This window comes from Haliotis rufescens, unplaced genomic scaffold (genome assembly GCF_023055435.1).
Source record: "Haliotis rufescens isolate VD_foot unplaced genomic scaffold, xgHalRufe1.0.p SCAF_27, whole genome shotgun sequence".
NCBI classification, from domain to species: Eukaryota; Metazoa; Mollusca; class Gastropoda; order Lepetellida; family Haliotidae; genus Haliotis; species Haliotis rufescens.
The window spans coordinates 2,799,275-2,819,175 of NW_025963968.1; the positions used below are offsets into that span (position 1 = coordinate 2,799,275).

General features: G+C 41.3%; 1 protein-coding gene across 1 annotated transcript in view; it reads right to left on the reverse strand.

Moving 5' to 3' along the window:
- Window positions 1-903: 903 nt before the first annotated feature.
- LOC124139394 overlaps window positions 904-19,901 on the reverse strand; it is a 73,212-nt gene continuing 54,214 nt past the window's right edge. The window contains exons 14-29 of the mRNA XM_048402584.1: window positions 17,570-17,776; window positions 16,139-16,319; window positions 15,363-15,495; window positions 13,154-13,264; window positions 12,116-12,296; window positions 10,420-10,654; window positions 9,449-9,617; window positions 8,542-8,647; window positions 7,747-7,953; window positions 7,227-7,343; window positions 5,607-5,857; window positions 5,181-5,315; window positions 4,230-4,330; window positions 3,644-3,746; window positions 1,893-1,979; window positions 904-1,628 (exon numbers count right to left, since the gene is read on the reverse strand). Of these exons, the coding sequence (XP_048258541.1) occupies window positions 1,446-1,628; window positions 1,893-1,979; window positions 3,644-3,746; window positions 4,230-4,330; window positions 5,181-5,315; window positions 5,607-5,857; window positions 7,227-7,343; window positions 7,747-7,953; window positions 8,542-8,647; window positions 9,449-9,617; window positions 10,420-10,654; window positions 12,116-12,296; window positions 13,154-13,264; window positions 15,363-15,495; window positions 16,139-16,319; window positions 17,570-17,776 (2,507 nt within the window). The 3' untranslated portion in view covers window positions 904-1,445. The remainder of the gene's footprint in view (window positions 1,629-1,892; window positions 1,980-3,643; window positions 3,747-4,229; window positions 4,331-5,180; window positions 5,316-5,606; window positions 5,858-7,226; window positions 7,344-7,746; window positions 7,954-8,541; window positions 8,648-9,448; window positions 9,618-10,419; window positions 10,655-12,115; window positions 12,297-13,153; window positions 13,265-15,362; window positions 15,496-16,138; window positions 16,320-17,569; window positions 17,777-19,901) is intronic.

Here is a 19,901-nt window from a genome sequence, read left to right on the forward strand (position 1 = left end):
ACACCACTCAGACTCCAGCAACTGGAAAGTGAAAACAGTTTATTTCAATCAAATAAACAAAATTTGGGGACCAATAAATGTGGATCTGTTTGCCGACAGACTGAACAGACAGGTGGACAGGTATGTCAGCTGGCGGCCAGATCTGACAGCATGGCAAACAGATGCCTTCCTAATGGAATGGAAGGACATGAAACCGTATGCATTTCCCCAAATCAGAAGAGTTTGCAGACTGTAGAGGAAGGAGGATCCACTTCGTGTGTTTGTTGCTGTTCTGGTTGGCTTAGGTTCTATGAAGTGGGATCATGGTACCTGTGTGTATGGGTGGACTGGACCACAGACGTGTTCAAGACTGCTTTACCATGGTTTACAAGTTGACTTTGTTGTCTTCGAACTCTGGTGCAGGTTCTGATACTTGGGCCGGTGTCACAGATATTCAAAGACGTTCGGTTTTATTGCTGTCACGACATGTACTGTACCAGTATTTGTTATTTTGTTGAGTAAACTGTTATCACACTAAATATACTTGTCTGTTCTTCTTCGCTCAGAGAATCAAGGACGAGATCTCGTTTTTCTCACGTGACTTTGAAAGGCTTGTGACTTCCGCCGGAAGCCAGGGATAATCACATTTAGACCTTATTTCAGTTTACTCATAAAAGGACAATTTCATTAAGCGTGCTCTGCACGCTTATAAAATTCCCAATTAAGCAGTCATAAGTTATATAATGTTTTTTTCTAAATTTCCATTTTCAATAGGGATGCCACGGTCCTGTCGTCCTTGCCAAACTGCCCAATAGTTAAGGTATTATAGGGATTAGAAGAAATTTGCCATTTTTTAGGGTTTTGCTATATGTTATCATTATAAGGACTAGTGGACTAAAAATGTTAGTTTCTACTGCTGTTAAATTATCAATAAATATTCTAATTCTGTATCAATTTTTGAAGTAAAATGCACAAAGACTGGCAAAAATTACTGTCAATAAACAAAACTGTGTCTAGAAAACTAGTCTAGCTTTATGTTTACCTTACTATCTATCACAAATCATTATGCTAGATATATGTATGTTATTAGAATATGTGAGTTACCACAAGCTGGTTTCAAGCATCTGCCTACAGCAAGGAACTTTACTGACTAGACTGGAACTTCTGGACTCAATCGTAGTGCCACCAGTGGCTATTATGAGTTATGTCCCGTCTACGTCCTTCCTACTGACCAATCAGATTCCACCTCTTATATCAGTTGACAAACGGATGTCGATTTCATTATGCGTTTTTTGAATGGACTATGCATCAATTTGTTAGTCCAGCCAAAATCCCTTGCCTCGGGAAGATGGTTTAAGGCAATAAATGGCCCAGTTATGGCAGAAAGGAACATGGAGAATGTCATGGACAATGATGCAATAGTAGTGTCACACATAATTTCATAAAGTTTGCATATTGTGACTCCCCTACTCAAGAATGTGAACCAGTGATGGGGGTCGATGTCGTTCCACCCGTCGTAGCCCCAGCTCATCCCTAGGGGACGTGTTTGCCTCGGCCGACCTCTGCAAGACCAGCGCCCTCTGCCACTCGGACACCAGGGCGAGGATGTCTCCATCTTCTCTGTCCTGCCCAGATTTGTCTGTCAAACCCTGGCACAGAAATAACAGTACGTATCAACGGCCCATGTGACATACTCATTTACATATCTGTATCTTGTCATCTTAAAGTTTTGCTTTAAACGGGATTCAGTATTAGGAATCAAGACATATTATGATGGCCTCTTAAAAATGGCATCTCGACCAGGCAAACAAGCCAACATATTTCTTGATTTGTTGAAAGGACACTGCAAGATTTGACCAGATCAGAGTTAAAATTATGAATTCTTAATCAGAACAGTTGCTATGACAACTCACCCTGACTCCGCCCTTTTCCGCCTCCAGGAAGGCCTCTTGAACTGCCTTCAGCAGGTTGCTGGTGTTCCTAAGCACGATCTTATCACTCTGATAGGGAGAAGAAAACACTCTTTATCTCACATGGAGTAGATGCTAATTCATAGTGAGTCAGTGCCGCTTTTGAACAGTATTACAGTTGTATCATGACATGCATTAATTCATAACTTTCCCTTCAGCAACCAATAATATAAAATCTCACAGGAGGTATTGAGTCGGGGTGACTATTGGTCCGGAAATCACTATTGCAATAACTATTGATATTGAAAGAAACTATTGCGGTAACTATGGATATTGCAGGCAACTATTGTGATAAATATCGATAGTTTTTAGTTTATCATTTAAGATGGATTTTAGAGTTGAATTAAACCTTGGAACTGAAGTGTCCTTTGAATGTGATAACCATAACAACAAATAAAAAGTAAAGTTTGAGATATGACTGATTTGTTTTTTCTGTACCCTAATAATTTAAGAAAAAGAAACTTCTACATTACATGTGTGTAAATTACTACCACTCATGATCAAAAGAAACACAAATTTGAACAGCATTGCATGTATTTTATTGATATGGTAAATACAATTGACGCTATCAATATTCTTAACTGAAATCGATACTATTGATCGGAAACTGATTTAACAATTGATTTATTGACTTTAAGTGCTTACCCATAGCAATATATCGATATTTCAATTTATCGTGACAACCCTAGTATTTCTGTCATTAAGTGAGCATTATTGTGCAACATCAGGGGGCAATAACCCTGGGCCTCACACATTGCACTCTTGTTGGGAGTCAAACCCAGATCTATAGTGACAAGCAAACACCCTGACCACTAGGCTCCCCTACCTGTCCATAATGTTCTTAAACATATTTAATTTATAATGAATTTTAGAACAATTTTACCCTCACTCCAAAAAAATGTAAGAAATGGCATTTATGAAAGATCTTGTTCCATGTAGATTCTTTTAAAAGAATAAAGGTTTTCAGTAATCTATATAAATCTCTGAGAATGGTTGAACTGTGAGATCTTATGGGTTCTTCTGAAGATAAAGGTTTATTCAAACTTTCCAAACTGTACAAATGAGATGAAAAGAAAATTGGGATATGATGACATGGATCAACCAAGTCAGCGAGCCTGACCACCCGATCCCATTCATCGCCTGTTACGACAAGCATAGTCTCCTTTTAAGGCAAGCACGGGTTGTTGAAGACCTATTCTACCCAGGATCTTCATGGGTCATGCCGCTTTAAGCAATATTCCAGCAATATCATGGCGGGGGACACAAGCAATGAGCTTCACACATCGTACCCATGAAATACAAGGGACCTAAAGTCCCCACGGGGTTTTACTTATCCAGGACATATCAATTGTTCGAAATGGCATAAATCTGTCTTTAGTAACATTCCACAATTACCATGACAGGGGCCACAAGAAGAATATCATCTGTGTTTCTTGCAAATACAATTTATAAATCAAACATTTCAAAACTGTGCTAATGAGAAACAAGTGAGAGAATGAGTATGGTTTTACGGAGCTTTTAGCAATATTCCAGCAATATCATGATGGGGGACATCAGAAATCAGCTTCACACATTGAACCCATTTGGGAAGCAAACCTGGGTCTTCAGCGTGACAAGCGAATGCTTTAACCAATAGGCTACCCGACCTTGAGAAAAAGGAGATTGATCTGAAGCAAGGCATGCACGTCTCTCACCTCAGCTGTGGTCGGGGAGTTGTGCAGGACGTTGCAGATGATGTTCAGCTGGGTGGTGAAGGAGCTGATCTTGTCCACACACACTCTCAGGTCTCGAGCATCACTGCAAGCACAGGGCTTTGTGTAGTGAGTGAGTGAGTGGGTGGGTGGGTGGGTGAGTGAGTGAGTGAGTGAGTGAGTGAGTGAGTGAGTGAGTGAGTGAGTGGGTGGGTGGGTGAGTGTGTGAGTGTGTGTGAGTGAGTGAGTGAGTGAGTGAGTGAGTGAGTGAGTGAGTGAGTGAGTGAGTGAGTGAGTGAGTGAGTGAGTGAGTGAGTATCTTGAGTAACACGTTTACATCATGCTAAAACAGATCTTTGTGTCACAAATGTCTCGACAAATACGTTGAAATCAGTTAGGACAGTCCCAACAGATTACAAACAAATAGGTCATATTTGCTGATTAAAATAATGATGCTCCTAAAACTGATTACTTTTCATTTATGGGGTGAATGTGCGAGTTTGGTTGTATGCTTGAACTGTATTACAGTTATATTAGTGTGTCAGTTTAGAGGAGTTGCAGTCTTTGAAATCCACAACCGTGGCAATACCTCTCGTCCACACAGCTGTCGGCCAGTGCCCGGATGTACCGCTGCATCTTCTGTCCATTCTCCACCACAATGGAGGCAGCACGCACCAGCCCAGCAGTGTCCTACAACACACAGAGAGAGCTGCATCACTGATGCTTCAACAGAGGCCTTGAAATAACCACTGTTACTGTACACGAAGGTTTACCAGTAACATTTATCTGATTGGTTGTTGTATAATGCCACTCAGCAATATATGAAGGCAAATAATTGAGTCTGGACCAGCCAACCAGTGCTTGACATTATGAGCAAAAGCCAATGTCAACAGCCAATGCCAATGTCAATGTAACGATGACATGCAATCAACCGAGTTGCCAAGTCTCACCACCTGATCCAATTAGTCACCTCTTATGACCAGTGTATTTATTGTAGATATTAAAACTGCATGGTATTACTGGTAGACTGCAATTCGCTTTTCAAACAAAAAGTATAACAATATTTTTCCTGTGTTTAGGTACCATATATTGGCTAAAAAAATAAATACCAAATATATTCGTATCGTTTAAGCTAAAATCTACACAGAAATTCATTCATAAATCATGTTTCCCTTTCGAAATTGATTGACAAAACAGCGGAAACATAGATATGATTTTTTTCTCGCATTGTTATCTCCCCTGTATCTATGACAACAAAATGGCAGCGACTGACCTCCTGAGTAATATTTACCTTAGTTTGTAGAAAACAAGATCTGCATGTACAAAGTGTGTCAATAGCTGTCAAACATTTTAGCTCTCAATATATCACAATATGTATTGCAATACAGACGCCTGTATCGCAATATATTGCTAACTAGTTGTTGGCCAACACAGCCCCAGTCGATAGATGACAAGCCTGCAGGAGCAGGTGCAGTTTTACACAGAGCTGATGTTGTTAGTCACAAAGCTTCACTTGATGCTGCTTCAGTTTCTCACTTACCTCCAACTCTCCTCTCCCAAAACAATATTCTGCAATGTTCTTTGTGTGTTTGACGATCTCCATGGCAACCAGAATAACCTGGTTTTCTCCTGTGCTCCATTGGTTTGTAACCTCCTCCAGATACACAGCTGATGACTGCAGCAGACAAGATGGGGATTTTGCTTGAGGTAGAATATTTCATTCAGCACTTTAAGGCAAACAATTATTTTCTCAAAAAGGAAGAGACCAAACAATTTGGGGGGGACCTGTAACGACCAATTATATTTCAGGACAGCATGTCCAATGTATGGATTTTTTGGTCCAGACAAATCCCAGAGATAAAGTAAAGACAGAAATATTCTAGACTCTTCACTGCATATGAATCTTTTACTTGCCAAGGCTTCAGACATTGAGAGAGCAACTGGTACCAAATGCAAAACGACATACCATTATAGATCGAAGTGGTTTATGGTTGGGTGTGCCAAGCAATGGCGTGTCATGTCTAGACATTCCAAGCATGGGTGTTCCTATAACAGAGTTATGTCCCCTGTTTCCTGGTGTCCTGAGAGGTGTCTGTGGTCCTCCTTCAGCACCTACTTGGTCCTCATTGTCCTGTTGTTTCGGCTTACCCTCTTCTTTCGAAATATTCTTGGGTAAACCATTTCTGCTAGGCTCCATTGTTAACAGTTTCACAATCTCTGAAAATGTAAATACAACCAATATATATATTAATCATATATTAATTGTATCACCTGACTGGTCAATAAAAAAGTTACTTACAACCTGTTGAGTTAGTGTGTTGTGATCATTAATAATGTAAAGTTATATTTTGACCATATTTTCAAGTGGCCTTTATGTGATTCCCATGACAGAGTTATTTCCCTTTGTATTCCACACAATGTCACTTCTGGGTGTTCTTTTAGGCTTGAGGTTTGTTTGTATCCTAACTGCCCCTCTATGTCACACAATTACATCACAATCTCATAGAATTTATATACATACACAACACAGAATGTAACGAATGCAAGGACACAAACAAACCTCGAGCGTCGAAGTGATATTGTGTGGAATAACTCAAACTCCTTCCCAGCACGTGACACCTTCGTTACACTCTCGTTAACATCGCTGCCACCAGTGTGGGTGCGGCCATTACAAGAATCTTGAAATTTGCCCTCTAACCCCATATTAGTAACGTTTATACTTTTGTTTATGTCTTTGAGAATGCCATCATATTTCATTTTGAAAAGGTTTACGACTGACCATGTTTTCCAGATGAATTTAATAATCAGATTGGTTCGAGATTGCAGACTAACGGAAAATCAACCAACTTCTCCCTTACATTGTTTCTATATCAATTAAAGATGATACTTTTAATGAAATAGAAATTCAAATTGACAAACAAAGAAAGTAATTTATCAGCGGTAAGTGTATTCGGCGCCACGACAGTCGTCACTTGTTTGTAAACATAACGGTCATTCGGTTGCGAGTTCAACTCCAAGCATGGTTGGGGCCACCTATCACAGTGGGGAGTTTTGACTGGTGGCAGCGATAGTAAAGAGAGCTCTCCGAACGGACTATCGCTGTGAGGAGCTTGGGAATAACTCCATCACAGGGAGATAACTCCATCTTTGGATAACATAAAGACCACTAGAAAATATGGTCAGAATTGACTTTACAATATCCTACTTTGAGATTTCTTCACTGATTAAACTGGTTCTACTGTTTGTACGCAAACTGACATCTTTAAGCCAACAGGTGGCTAACACAGAGGTACAAATCAGTAACAGGTGTGATTGCAAAACATACTTATCACCAGTGCTGAGTTATTTTTTAGTGCACATTCTATTTATTATACAAAATCATTTGTAACAGTAATAACCAGTGTCTTCAGTGTAAATGGTACAGCTAACCAGCTTCAGTGGCAGAGATTTTACTGATGTCATTTGATTGTGATGTCATGGTAATTGATGTGTCAGAATGGTCTTTAAACAATTGTGATACAATTTAATATTAGCGATATCTCCTTGGAGATATCTGTACTGCCTGATTTCACCCAGACATACATACCAGTATTGAGTGTGGGTCTAAGGTCAGGCATCTGTTGGAGAGTCAGTGTCAGCCTCTTCATGCGAGCTGCCCACTGGACCTTGAGAGTCTCCTGCTCCGTGTCATCCGTATTACTGTCTGAAACACATAGAGTCATCCGTATTACTGTCTGAAACACATAGAGTCATCCGTATTACTGTCTGAAACACATAGAGTCATCCGTATTACTGTCTGAAACACATAGAGTCATCCGTATTAGTGTCTGAAACACATAGTCATCCGTATTACTGTCTGAAACACATAGAGTCATCCGTATTACTGTCTGAAACACTCCAGTGGTACCTACCCACAACAAAGGGTTGAGATCTTGCACCAAGATGACTTCAGTGTTACCTACCCACAACAAAGGGTACAGATCTTGCACCTAGATGACTCCAGCACTACCTAACCACAACAAAGGGTGGAGATAGATGACGCCACTGGTACCTACCCACAACAAAGGGTACAGATCTTGCACCAAGATGACTCCAGCGCTACCTACCCTCAACAAAGGACTTCAGCTTGTCCAGCAACTGGGGTGTGAGGGCAGCGATATCGTCTAGGCACCGCCTGACAACACCCCTTTTGGCCAGGTCTGGGGACAGCTGGATGGCGTTGAGTGCCTTCTGTTGCACCATGCTGATGTTGGCCGCCATCTTGCTCACCTCGCACAGGTAGTTGGATTTATGTTCTGCCGAGGATGCTGGATCTGGTAGCAGAAGGGGAAACAGCGTTGTTTTTTGTTGCAGTCATCAATATGTCGTCAAAGATGTCTGTAAACTAATCAGGGCCAGATAACTCGGTGATTGATTTCATGAACAAGGTATGTGCTGTCCTGGTACACTGTCCACATCATCCAATGAGTGACAAGCAAAGGTCACTGGGACCACGGCCCACTTGCACAAAGCGATCTTAGCACTACGACTATTGTAAACCTATGTTAAAGTAGGGGAGTTACAACCATCTTAGCGCTAAGATCACTTTGTTCAAGTGGGTCCTGATCTGACCTGGATTCCACAGGGAAAGTTGACAATTTCCAAATATAAAACAAGAAGCAGGTGTTATAACATGATCTCACCTGTGAAGAGACAGTCATTATACAATATCACTGGTTTGAGACAGTCATTATAAAATGATCTCACCTGTGACAAGCAGCCGTTATAAGATGATCTGAAATGTGAGTGAGACACTACACAGTGATCTCACCTGTGAGAGAGACACTACACAATGATCTCACCTGTGAGAGAGACACTACACAGTGATCTCACCTGTGAGAGACACTACACAATGATCTCACCTGTGAGAGACAGTCTGTGTATGTCCAGTGCCTGTGTATGGAAGGACTCCAGAGGGTGACAGAAGTCCGAGGTCATGTGGTCCACCAGCTGTTGAGCTTCTAATACCTACAACAGTGACATTCCATTGTGTTGTCCCTGTCCTCTGTGATAGTCTATACATCATACTACTGTGCCCAGTGACTGTGTCGAGCTTCACGGCACACTTAGAGAATAAGAAAACATACAACTTTATGGATAACAACTTCTGGTTTCCATGTAGATTCTTGCACCGCTATCAAGCTGGTGTGAAGTTGTTATCCGTGAAGTTGTACGTTTTCTTACTTATCACCAACTTTGAGAATGCCAATCAAACAGTTATTTGGAGAATAACCTCAGCGCTACATGAAATTACGGAATTATTTGTCCTGAGTGAACTAATTAGTTCTGAGCCATGGTGGGGAACAAACACCATTAATTCGTCAAACAGACAATCTGTAATTCTGAATTGTGAGGACGTAATTTTTTATATAACCCATGGTCCTTTTTTTGTCAGAGAAAAAGTAGAAAATGATAGTATCCTGATCTCAAGAGGAGATATTGGTTCTGTTGTCCTATGATGTCACACAGAATGGTTGATGACATCATACACAATGGGTGATATATCTTCAATTACACGCGACAATACATGAAGTCATGATGTTATGAGCTTCTTCACAAACAACAAAAACAATTGAACAATTGAATGAACTAGCCAATCAGTGAGAATACCCTTATAATGCTCGATAACAATTACTGAAACATGTGACCAGTGTTACCTTGGAAACCCAATGGACCAGTACAAGTCATAAGAACTGAAGATACAACAGCATGAAAAGGAAATGTCACAAATCATTTTCCTTCCATAAGTCAACATGTCACCAGTGTTACCTTGGCAACCCACTGGGCCAGTACGAGTCTATGGTGTTGACTGATGTAAATGTTGGCCTCCTGTACGCCCCGGAACTCCACCACACTGCCCCCTGGTGTCTGAAGTTTCTCCAAGGAAGAATCCAGAAATTGGCTGATTTCAAATGATTGAGATTTCAAATCTTCATTACTGAAAAGAACATGATTATCACAAAATTTGACATCACACTAGCTTGCTGAATATTAAATATTGAGTTACATCAGGAAAGATGTATCTCGGGTCTCTCCCACCCTCTAAACGCTTCTCTCATGTTATATGGCCCACTGTCAATTTTTATTATGGTGAATAAGGTAGAGACAGAGCTCCAGATAAGCTGCATATCTGCGTAAAATACGCATCAAAAATGCAGAAATACACAGTAAAATAAAATCCAAGCGTATCAAATACACAACGAACATTACAGATACGCCACAAAAATGAAACGTGTGTGTTTCATCAAAATATTGAGAAGTAACCCTGCGTATTCGATTAGCAAATCAGCAACTTATTTTGAAATTATAAACGGGCATGCCATCAACCTTGCCATACTCCACGATGACAGTTACATCATGATCATTTGCCATCAAACTTTCTTGTGGAAGTATCGTGGTATTTTTGAGTCCTATAAAGCTCTCGAACCCACACGACACCAGTTTGCTGGGACTAGATGAATAGTGTTTTCAAATATTTAATAACTTAAATACCCACATGTGTAAAAACAAGTGGGTAACAGAAATTTGAATACCCAGATGGAATTACTGATACCCAACGATTTTAAAATGCATGGGTAAAATACCCACTACAGCAAAAGCTTATCTGGAGCTCTGTAGAAATATTCATCAAATTCGTTTAATCTTTAAAGCTGGTGTCTAAACCTTTGCTAAAGTTATCTAGAGCTCAACATGTATGCAGTATTGATTTTCAACACAAACTAAATCTCCACACATCATACCCAACAGAAACACTGTCGAGGAGTTCCTTCACACTTTCCCCCACAGCTCTCATGGTGTCCCTGTCCGCGTTGTCTGGCGTCACCTCCCCTAGTCCAGCAATCCTGTCACAACCCCGAGTCATCACCTGGGAGGTGAGTGTCCGGAGACTGGACAGCACGCATGTGACCAGCACTGCCCACTCACGACACAGCTGACCAAGCTGGCACCGATAGACGCAGATATCATTTGCATTTCCTGTAAGAAAAGTGGACAAAGATGACTTTATATCAACGTCAATATTATCCACAATATCAACCACTGGCTTGACTGTCCAGACTCACTTATTTACAGGTCGTCAACTAAACTGGACTATTGCTGAGCATTATACAACAAACAAATAAACTTATCACACATGATATGCAGATTTTCTTCTGAGCATTGGTGGCAGTGTTAGAAACTGTATGCTAGAATGGCCTGCTACTTCATCACGATATCTACTGGGGGCAAGGGTGGCCCACTTGTTTAAGGTGCCGTAATTCTCTGTGCACCCTTTGATTATGAGTTCCAAACCATGGTTCGCCCCGATTATGTTTATAGGTTTGTCAGCACCATACCCATGGAATTTCACCAAAGTGGAAAACGTCTGAGACCTGCATTACTTTGGGATTTCCTCCCACATTAAGCTGAACTGGAGTACTGTCCAAAACGGCATTAAACCAAACTCACTCACGCTCTCAGTGGCTACAGATCCAAATGTCATTATGTCTCTTTTGAGTTCTCTACACATCATGTTGACATGCACTCACTCTATTCACATGAACAGCTGTTTAACCAAACCAGAAGCTATTTCTAATAAGTGAGAGTTTACATTTCTGAAATCCATTCACGGTACCGACACCCTAGCTTGACCACACTGACAAAGATCACATGGATGGAAGAAGTGTCACATTTTACGCATCAACAATTTTACATAAACTGCATTAAAATAAGATATGTTGAGAATGTCCACATATGTACTCATAAATATATAACATAAGAGTGGATGAATAAGCATTTACCTGAGGAGGCATTGATTAAAGTACAGTGTTTAACTCTGTTGTACCAGAGTGAGTGAGTGAGTGAGTGAGTGAGTGAGTGAGTGAGTGAGTGAGTGAGTGAGTGAGTGAGTGAGTGAGTGAGTGAGTGAGTGAGTGAGTGAATGAGTATGGTTTTACGCCACTTTTAGCAATATTCCAGCAATGTCACGACGGGAGACACCAGAAAGGGGCTGCACACATTGTACCCATTTGTGGAATCTTATACAGGCCTTCGGTGTGATAAGTGAACGCTTTAACCACTAGCTACCCCACCGCCCCTCCCTTGTACCAGACGGGTAAGAGTTAATCTGTTCATGTGGCAATGATCCTTCACGTTACCACAGCAGGAAAATGTTTGGCTTTACATTTATTCAAATTCCACAATCCATGACACATATGACATCGGTAATCATAACTCATTTTGCGACAAAAATACATTCAACATTTGAGAGGATCCTGATTACAACAGCAGCGTTTTGAAAGATACGGCCATCATTGTTCTATGATCATCAGGCACTGAACTACAGTACATGATTTGGTGAGTGTGAAAATGTAGATGTACAACTAAAAATACACATAGATTTCTGTGGTATCAACCAATGAACAGAGCAAAAGAATACTAAAAAAATATGTTTCTAACCTGTCTGCAAAGTGAGGTCAGCTGTGGTCTTCATGGTGATGGTCAAATTGTCAAGGTCATCTCTTTGGTCTTTGAGGAAGGTCAAGGTTGCGTCAGATTCAGGCGTTAAGTCGGCAGTGAATGAGTCGACAGAGGACAGGAGGATTCCCAGGGCTTCCTGGTGACTCTCTAGGGTGGTCATCTGAAAGTGAGTGATTGGATGAGTGAGTGATTGGATGAGTGAGTGACTGGATGAGTGAGTGACTGGATGAGTGAGTGAGTGAGTGAGTGAGTGAGTGAGTGAGTGAGTGAGTGAGTGAGTGAGGTTTTACGCCACTTTTAGCAATATTCCAGCAATATCACAGCGGGGGACACCAGATATGGGCTTCACACGTCTGGAATCGAACCTGGGTCTTCAGCGTGACGATCAAGCGCTTTAACCACTAGGCTACCCGACTGCCCCAAGTGAGTGAGTGAGTGGGTGGGCGGCTGAGTGAGTGAGTGAGGGGCGACTGAGTGTGTGGGTGTTTGTGTGAGTATGAGTGAGTGATTGAGTGAGGTTTAATGCTGGTTTGAATATGATTCCAGAAATATCCCGGCCTGTCACATACTTTTCCATGAATACAAGCTGGCTGTTGACATTCACCACAATGGTGAAACATGCAATAATTAGTCCTATAGTTCTTCCCTTTCACACCTTAACACAAATCTGGTTAAATGTCACTTTGAGTAAACAGTATTTCAGCAACATCACAGCATTTGACATTGATGTGGAGCAAAGCTCGAAGTGATGCAGGTCTTAGATGTTTACCACTTTATTGAAACCCATTAAAAACATAGCTGACAAAGCTAGAAACATCATCAGGGTGTACCAGGGATTCGAACCATGATCATAGGTTACTGGCATCCCCAAGGGAAGCAACTCTGCACAGCAAATTGCAGCAACTTAGACAACTGGGCCACCCACCCTAGAATGACAATAGTCAAGTACTGATTACTGTATGTCCTACTGCGACTTGCTCTCAATACACATATCTCAACTAAGAGTCCACAACCCACCTCAACCTTGAGCTTGTCCACGCTGCCCTTCTGGATGGCTACCAGGATGCCGTCTGCTACAGTCTTCCATGTATCCACGGCAACGTCCAGGTGGATTCGGACTTTATCCAGCTGGAAACAGGAGTGAGTGAGTGAGTGTGTTTTGTTTAATGCCACTATTACTAACTTTCCAACATTCTCTAAACAGGGAAACAAGTATGGGCTTTAGGGAATGAACATGAAAAAATATAAACTAAATAATGGATGCCAGAACTTGATGTCCTGAACCAGGTGAGCTAACATAGGTTAAAACCAGTCAGATATTCCTGATGGATCAAAAAGATCAAAATTGTTTTGTACAGAGATGCACAGAGCACCTTCTCCCCCAGGGGAAATAATCCTCTTTTCTATATTTGTCTAATTACTTTCTCATTAATTACCTCTGACTACAGGTAAGCCTATAGACGGAAATAATCTACATCACCTGAGGACTCTTGGGGAAGTTTAACTCTAACGTCATAATACACACAAGTAATTTGCCGTTGGTGCTGATGGGATGGCAGTGACTGATAAACAACAGACTTTCAGGCCAACTTATCTGCTTCAGCAGCCAGGGGCTGAATCCAGGTGAGTGTACTGCCTCACCTGGTCGTCATGATGCAGCTCAAGGTTGTAGCTCACCTTACCATGTGAGTGAGTGAGTATGGTTTTACACCGCTTTTAGCAATATTCCAGCAATATCACGGCGGGGGACACCAGAAATGGGCTTCACACATTGTACCCATGTCGGGAATCGAACCTGGGTCTTCGGCGTGACGAGCGAACGCTTTAACCACTAGGCTACCCGACCGCCCCCCTTACCATGTAATACACATGTTGAAGGCAGTTGTTTTAGTGTATGTTAGTCATCATGATGCAGCTCAAAGTTGTAGCTCACCTTACCATGTAATATGCATGTTGAAGGCAGTTGTTTTAGAGTATGTTAGTCATCATGAAGCAGCTCATCTTTCATATCAGAGTTGTGCTTTGATACAGTTCTAGTTGTAGCTTACCTTACCATGTAATATGCATGTTGAAGGCTGTTTTGTTTGTTTGTTTGTTGTTTAACGCTGCATTCAGCAATGTTTCAGCTATATGACATGGGTCTGTAAATAATCAAGTCTGGAAAAGACAATACAGTGATTGACATCATGAGCACCGATCCACGGAATTTGGGATACGAAGACATGTATCAACAAGGTCAGCGAGCCTGACCCTGCTGGTCACCTCTTACATGTTGAAGGCAGTTGTCTGTGTATGTTTGCGTTGAAAAGAACAAGTACTAATTACACAAGTAATCAGTCAGTGATAATGGACCAAAATACCCTTGGCCACTCCTGCCCACAATACTGAGCTACAACAGCCTTATACCCGTCCAACTATCACTGTGTGTATCAAGCTAAGAAACATAGTACATAGCTCACCTTATCAGTGCAGGCATCAGGGCTAAGGAGCCAAGTACATAGCTCAACTTATCAGCCCAGGCTTCAGCCCGGGCTAACAGGGCTATGGAATCTAGTATACAGCTCACCTTATCAATCTTGGTATCAGCTGTGTGTAACAGGGCTATGGAACCTAGTATACAGCTCACCTTATCAATCTTGGTATCAGCTGTGTGTAACAGTGCTATGGAACCTAGTATACAGCTCACCTTATCAATCTTGGTATCAGCTGTGTGTAACAGGGCTATGGAACCTAGTATACAGCTCACCTTATCAATCTTGGTATCAGCTGTGTGTAACAGGGCTATGGAACCTAGTATATAGCTCACCTTATCAATCTTGGTATCAGCTGTGTGTAACAGTGCTATGGAACATAGTATACAGCTCACCTTATCAGGCTTGGTATCAGCTGTGTGTAACAGGGCTATGGAACCTAGTATATAGCTCATCTTATCAGGCTTGGTATCAGCTGTGTGTAACAGGGCTAAGGAGCCAAGTATATAGCTCACCTTATCAGGCTTGGTATCAGCTGTGTGTAACAGGGCTAAGGAGCCAAGTATATAGCTCACCTTATCAGGCTTGGTATCAGCTGTGTGTAACAGGGCTAAGGAGCCAAGTATATAGCTCACCTTATCAGGCTTGGTATCAGCTGTGTGTAACAGGGCTAAGGAACCTAGTATATAGCTCACCTTATCAGGCTTGGTATCAGCTGTGTGTAACAGGGCTAAGGAGCCAAGTATATAGCTCACCTTATCAGCCCAGGCATCAGCTGTGTGCTGCAGATTGGCCACCTCGCTGATGTCCCCCACCACGACGTACTTGGCCTTGTTGATAGTCTCTGGGGTGAGCTGATCAAGCTCTCTACACAGGCTCTCCATCTCTCTGTGGACACCAGATCACGATGTTTTAATGTACATCAACAAAACCTCCACAACACAATGGACTGAGAATGGGGCAACAAGCAAAGACAAACCCATTATTCAGGTAACAACACACAACGAAGGCTTCATACAATGGTATCAGGGCAACAGCTAAGGTCACAGTAATATTCAAATTTTGGGAACCCCTTTTTAGGTCTTTCAATAACTGACACCTACCCTCATTTTTTCAATACTTAGGACGCACTTTCTATTTCCTGGTTAATAATTGTGAGGGGAAAAAGAAGACATTTCAGATTTCTTGTCTGTCATACCAAAAGGTATCTGTATATATATATGGATATATCAGGATGTTAGATTGCACTATGACTTCATACTATGTTTATAGCTCACCTTATCAGCACAGGCATCATCTGGGTGTATCACAGATATGCACTGTGATGTAAAAACAGCGGAACAACTTTTGTATTCTCTCTCACTCTCTCTCTCCTTGGGCTAAGTATGTGAAAAATGTTTGGAAAGGGTTTCTTAGGAGGTTTGTGTCTTTTCTTTAAGTAAAAAAACTGAAAGGACTAATTTTAGCTCTATTTTGACCACTGTCAATGTTTAAACGTGTCATCAAGGTAACCAAGGTAATTAACACTCACTCTATGTGTTCAAGCTCTGTGCAATGATTGGTCAGGCTCTGGGAAGCATCTAAAATGTGATTCGTCCAGGCAAGGAGGTCAGAGGTCAGCACATTGACCCGCTGCTTATCTCCGGCCACAGCAGCAGACACAAACTGCTTCGCTACCAGGCGAATGTCAGACATCTTAACTCCAAGGCTACCTGCAACACGCAGCTGGTTTCAAAGATAATATCAGAAACAAAAGTCATAAAGACTTACTGAGTGGTTTCCTGACTACCTAAACAAGCAGACAGGCGTTGGGCGATTTCTTGTAAGCTGCAAATGAATGACACTAAATATAGCATTCACTGGTCATCTATCAAAAAAAACCAAATAGTGGACAAGGTGAAATCTGTTTCAGAAGTTCATTGCTCTCATCAAAATAACATCAACTGAGCAGCATGTTATACTTGTTATCAAACCTGTGAAGATCCGGGGTAGATAGGTCTTCAGAAACCCATGCTTGCCGTTAAAGGCGATTATGCTTGTCATAAGGGGCGACCAATGGGATCGGGTGGTCAGGCTCGCTGACTTGGGTGATGCATGTTACTGTGTTCCAATAGCCTGGATTGATGCTTATGATATCAGTCACTCGATTGTCTGGTCCAGACTCGGTTATTTACAGACCGCCGTCATATAGCTGGAATATTGCTGAGTGCGGCGTTAAACAACGAAGAAAATACTTGTTATCACCCAAAAAATCCAGACATGTTTCCATGTTTATTTACATTGTAATAAAGGATGTTATTGTGTATTGATATCATACATGTTTGTGCTTTTGCCTGTTTGCTATAACAGTGCAAGGTGGAAAAGTTTAGTCTTAACAATTTAATCAAAATATGTTTGAGTACATGGAGACAATAATTCCACACCATGATATACAGTCAAATACCGTTGTGTCGACCTTTCATGTTTCAAACTGACATTTGTCACTAATTAGAATCCTGGTCCCTGCGTATTCCTTCTTTATTCATCAGTTTCAGTTGTGTTGAACCTCGGTGACTCAAAGTTTTTACGTAGGTCCCTTTGACACAATGGTTTTTGATTTTATATATTATTTACAGTATTCAGTATATGAGTGAGTTGGGTTTAACACATTTTCGAACAGTATATCAGCTTTGTCTGTGTCAGTTGGAAGTTAAGTATATTAGACATTTGACAACCACAGGAATCGTGCTGACAGACCAAGGATCACAATCCGTTTAAATTTGGGATCCGAACCCATGACTAGCAGATCCTTCCAGCTAAGGGACACAGCTTGGCTTATTGAAATATAGCACCTTAGACAACAGGGCTACCCAAGGCATTTAGTCCATCTATAAATTGTAGTAGTTACACATTCATCCAAGTAACATCCATAGGAAGTTGTCATTGTGTCCAACTGTTCCACTAATGGAGGATGGCTCGTTACCTGAAGCAGGTGCCTCGTCAGAAGATACTGCTGGTTTTTGTTGTCTGTCTTTGCCAGGTGAGACATCATGTTTTGCCGTTTTTGATGCCTGCTTCCGATTGGTGGACCTAGGGGCAAGGTCAAGGCCAGACTTTGAGGATGGACGGTAACTAGGTTGTTGGTGTGAATGACTGCGCCTTTTGCTGGGGGGCTTGTTGATTTTGGAGCCTGAAACAAATATGAAAATTATCTTAATTCAGTTACCATGACATCCTTAATGATTTTTTTGGTTTTGTTTGATGCTGTACTCAGCAATGTTCCAGCTATATGACAGCAGTCGGCACAATCCAGTGATTGACATGGGTGAAGGTGAAGTGAGGTGAAGTGAGGTGAGGTGAGGTGAAATGAGGTTTTAGTGTTGTGTTCGAGATTGTTGCATTTATATAGCGATGTGCATGCACGTGTGTGTGTGTGTGTGTGTGTGTGTGTGTGTGTGTGTGTGTGTGTGTGTGTGTGTGTGTGTGTGTGTGTGTGTGTGTGTGTGTGTGTGTGTGTGTGTGTGTGTGTGTGTGTGTGTGGACACGGTCATAATCTCCGAGTTTGTGTGACATACTCTGTTGGACATGCTGATATTCACGTGCGTGCGTGTGTGCGTGTTTTCTTGTACTAGTTTTTACTGTACAGATAAAGAGAATTCGTAGAGTGCTATAGCATAAAGCTATAGCATAACACTTATCTCAGGTCATAAGCCTGCATTGATTAAGGCAATCATAAATGATCTTCTTGTGCACATGTGGGAATCAAACATGGACTATCCCCATAGAAGGCTGACACTGAGCTACTCAACCAACTTCTAGAAATCCACAGCTGGGTTTTGACCATGTCACCCTCTTATTGTCAGCTGACCAACATAATGTTGTGGGTGTATATATTTGTGTGACTTAGTAACATCTCTATGATGACATTTCACACAGACACTATACATCTAACACTAACAATCACAAAGAAGTAATAGTAACATCTGTGGAATACAGCATTATGTTGTATTGTTGTATTGTTGTATTGTTTAAGCACTATTGTGAACCAAGTTGACAAAAGCAGAAATTCTGCAAGGTGATCTGTCCACACACATACATACAAGCACTCTAAAAGGCCATAATTGATTGACTGATAACACACACCCTAAAAGACTGTGATTAATTGATTGACTGATTGATTGAACAAGCACTCAAAAAGGCCACGATTGATTGAACACATACTCTAAAAGACTATGATTGATTGATTGAACAAGCATTGCAAAAGGCCATGATTGATTGATTGAACACACACTCTAAATGTCCTGCTTGACACACATTCTAAAAGACTGTTATTAATTGATTGAACAAGCACTCCAAAAGGCCATGTTTGATTGATTGAACACACACTCTAAAAGACTGATTGATTGATTGACTGATTGATTGAACAAGCACACTAAATGTCATGCTTGATTGAACACACATTCTAAAACACTAATTGATTGATTGAACAAGCACTCCAAAAGGCCATGATTGATTGATTGAGCACACACTCTAAAAGACTGATTGATTGAACAAGCACTCTAAATGTCATGATTGATTGATTGATTGAACAATCACCATAAAATGCCAGGAATGACTGATTGATTGATTGATTGATTGATTGACTATGTGTGTGACTAGTATAAGGATACGAACACTGCTCTCGACAATGTAACATAGGTTTCTGGTAGTTGCAGCAATAACTTCTGTGCCTTGATTTAGACTTACAGCAGCACTTGACAGTTCCATGGAATATGTCCAAGACACACAAATCAATGCCACACCATAAGTGCTTACTGTACCATGTATAATACTGAGTTAAACCCTGTTGTGCTGCCAGACTGATTGCATGTCAGTCAATAACTGGGCAGGTTGCGTACAAGTGGCAATTTAAAAGCTGCAGCAACAAAAAAATGAAGGCTTATGACTCATGGATTCCAACTTCTTATTTTTCTCATATTATTTCCATGCAATGTTTCAGTACAGATGCCAGAACCTTTATCAAGCAAGTCATCAACAACAGTGATGGCATAACAGTAAGACAAAGTTAAATCAATCTTGTCTTCGAAACCTGGAAGCATTATCAGTTTGTGGAACTTCTACCTGCTGGGACTTCTTCTTGCTGGGACTTCTACTTGCTGGGACTTCTACTTGCTGGGACTTCTTCTTTCTGGGACTTCTACTTGCTGGGACTTCTACTTGCTGGGACTTCTACTTGCTGGGACTTCTTCTTGCTGGGAATTCTACTTGCTGGGACTTCTACCTGCTGGGAATTCTACTTGCTGGGACTTGTCTAC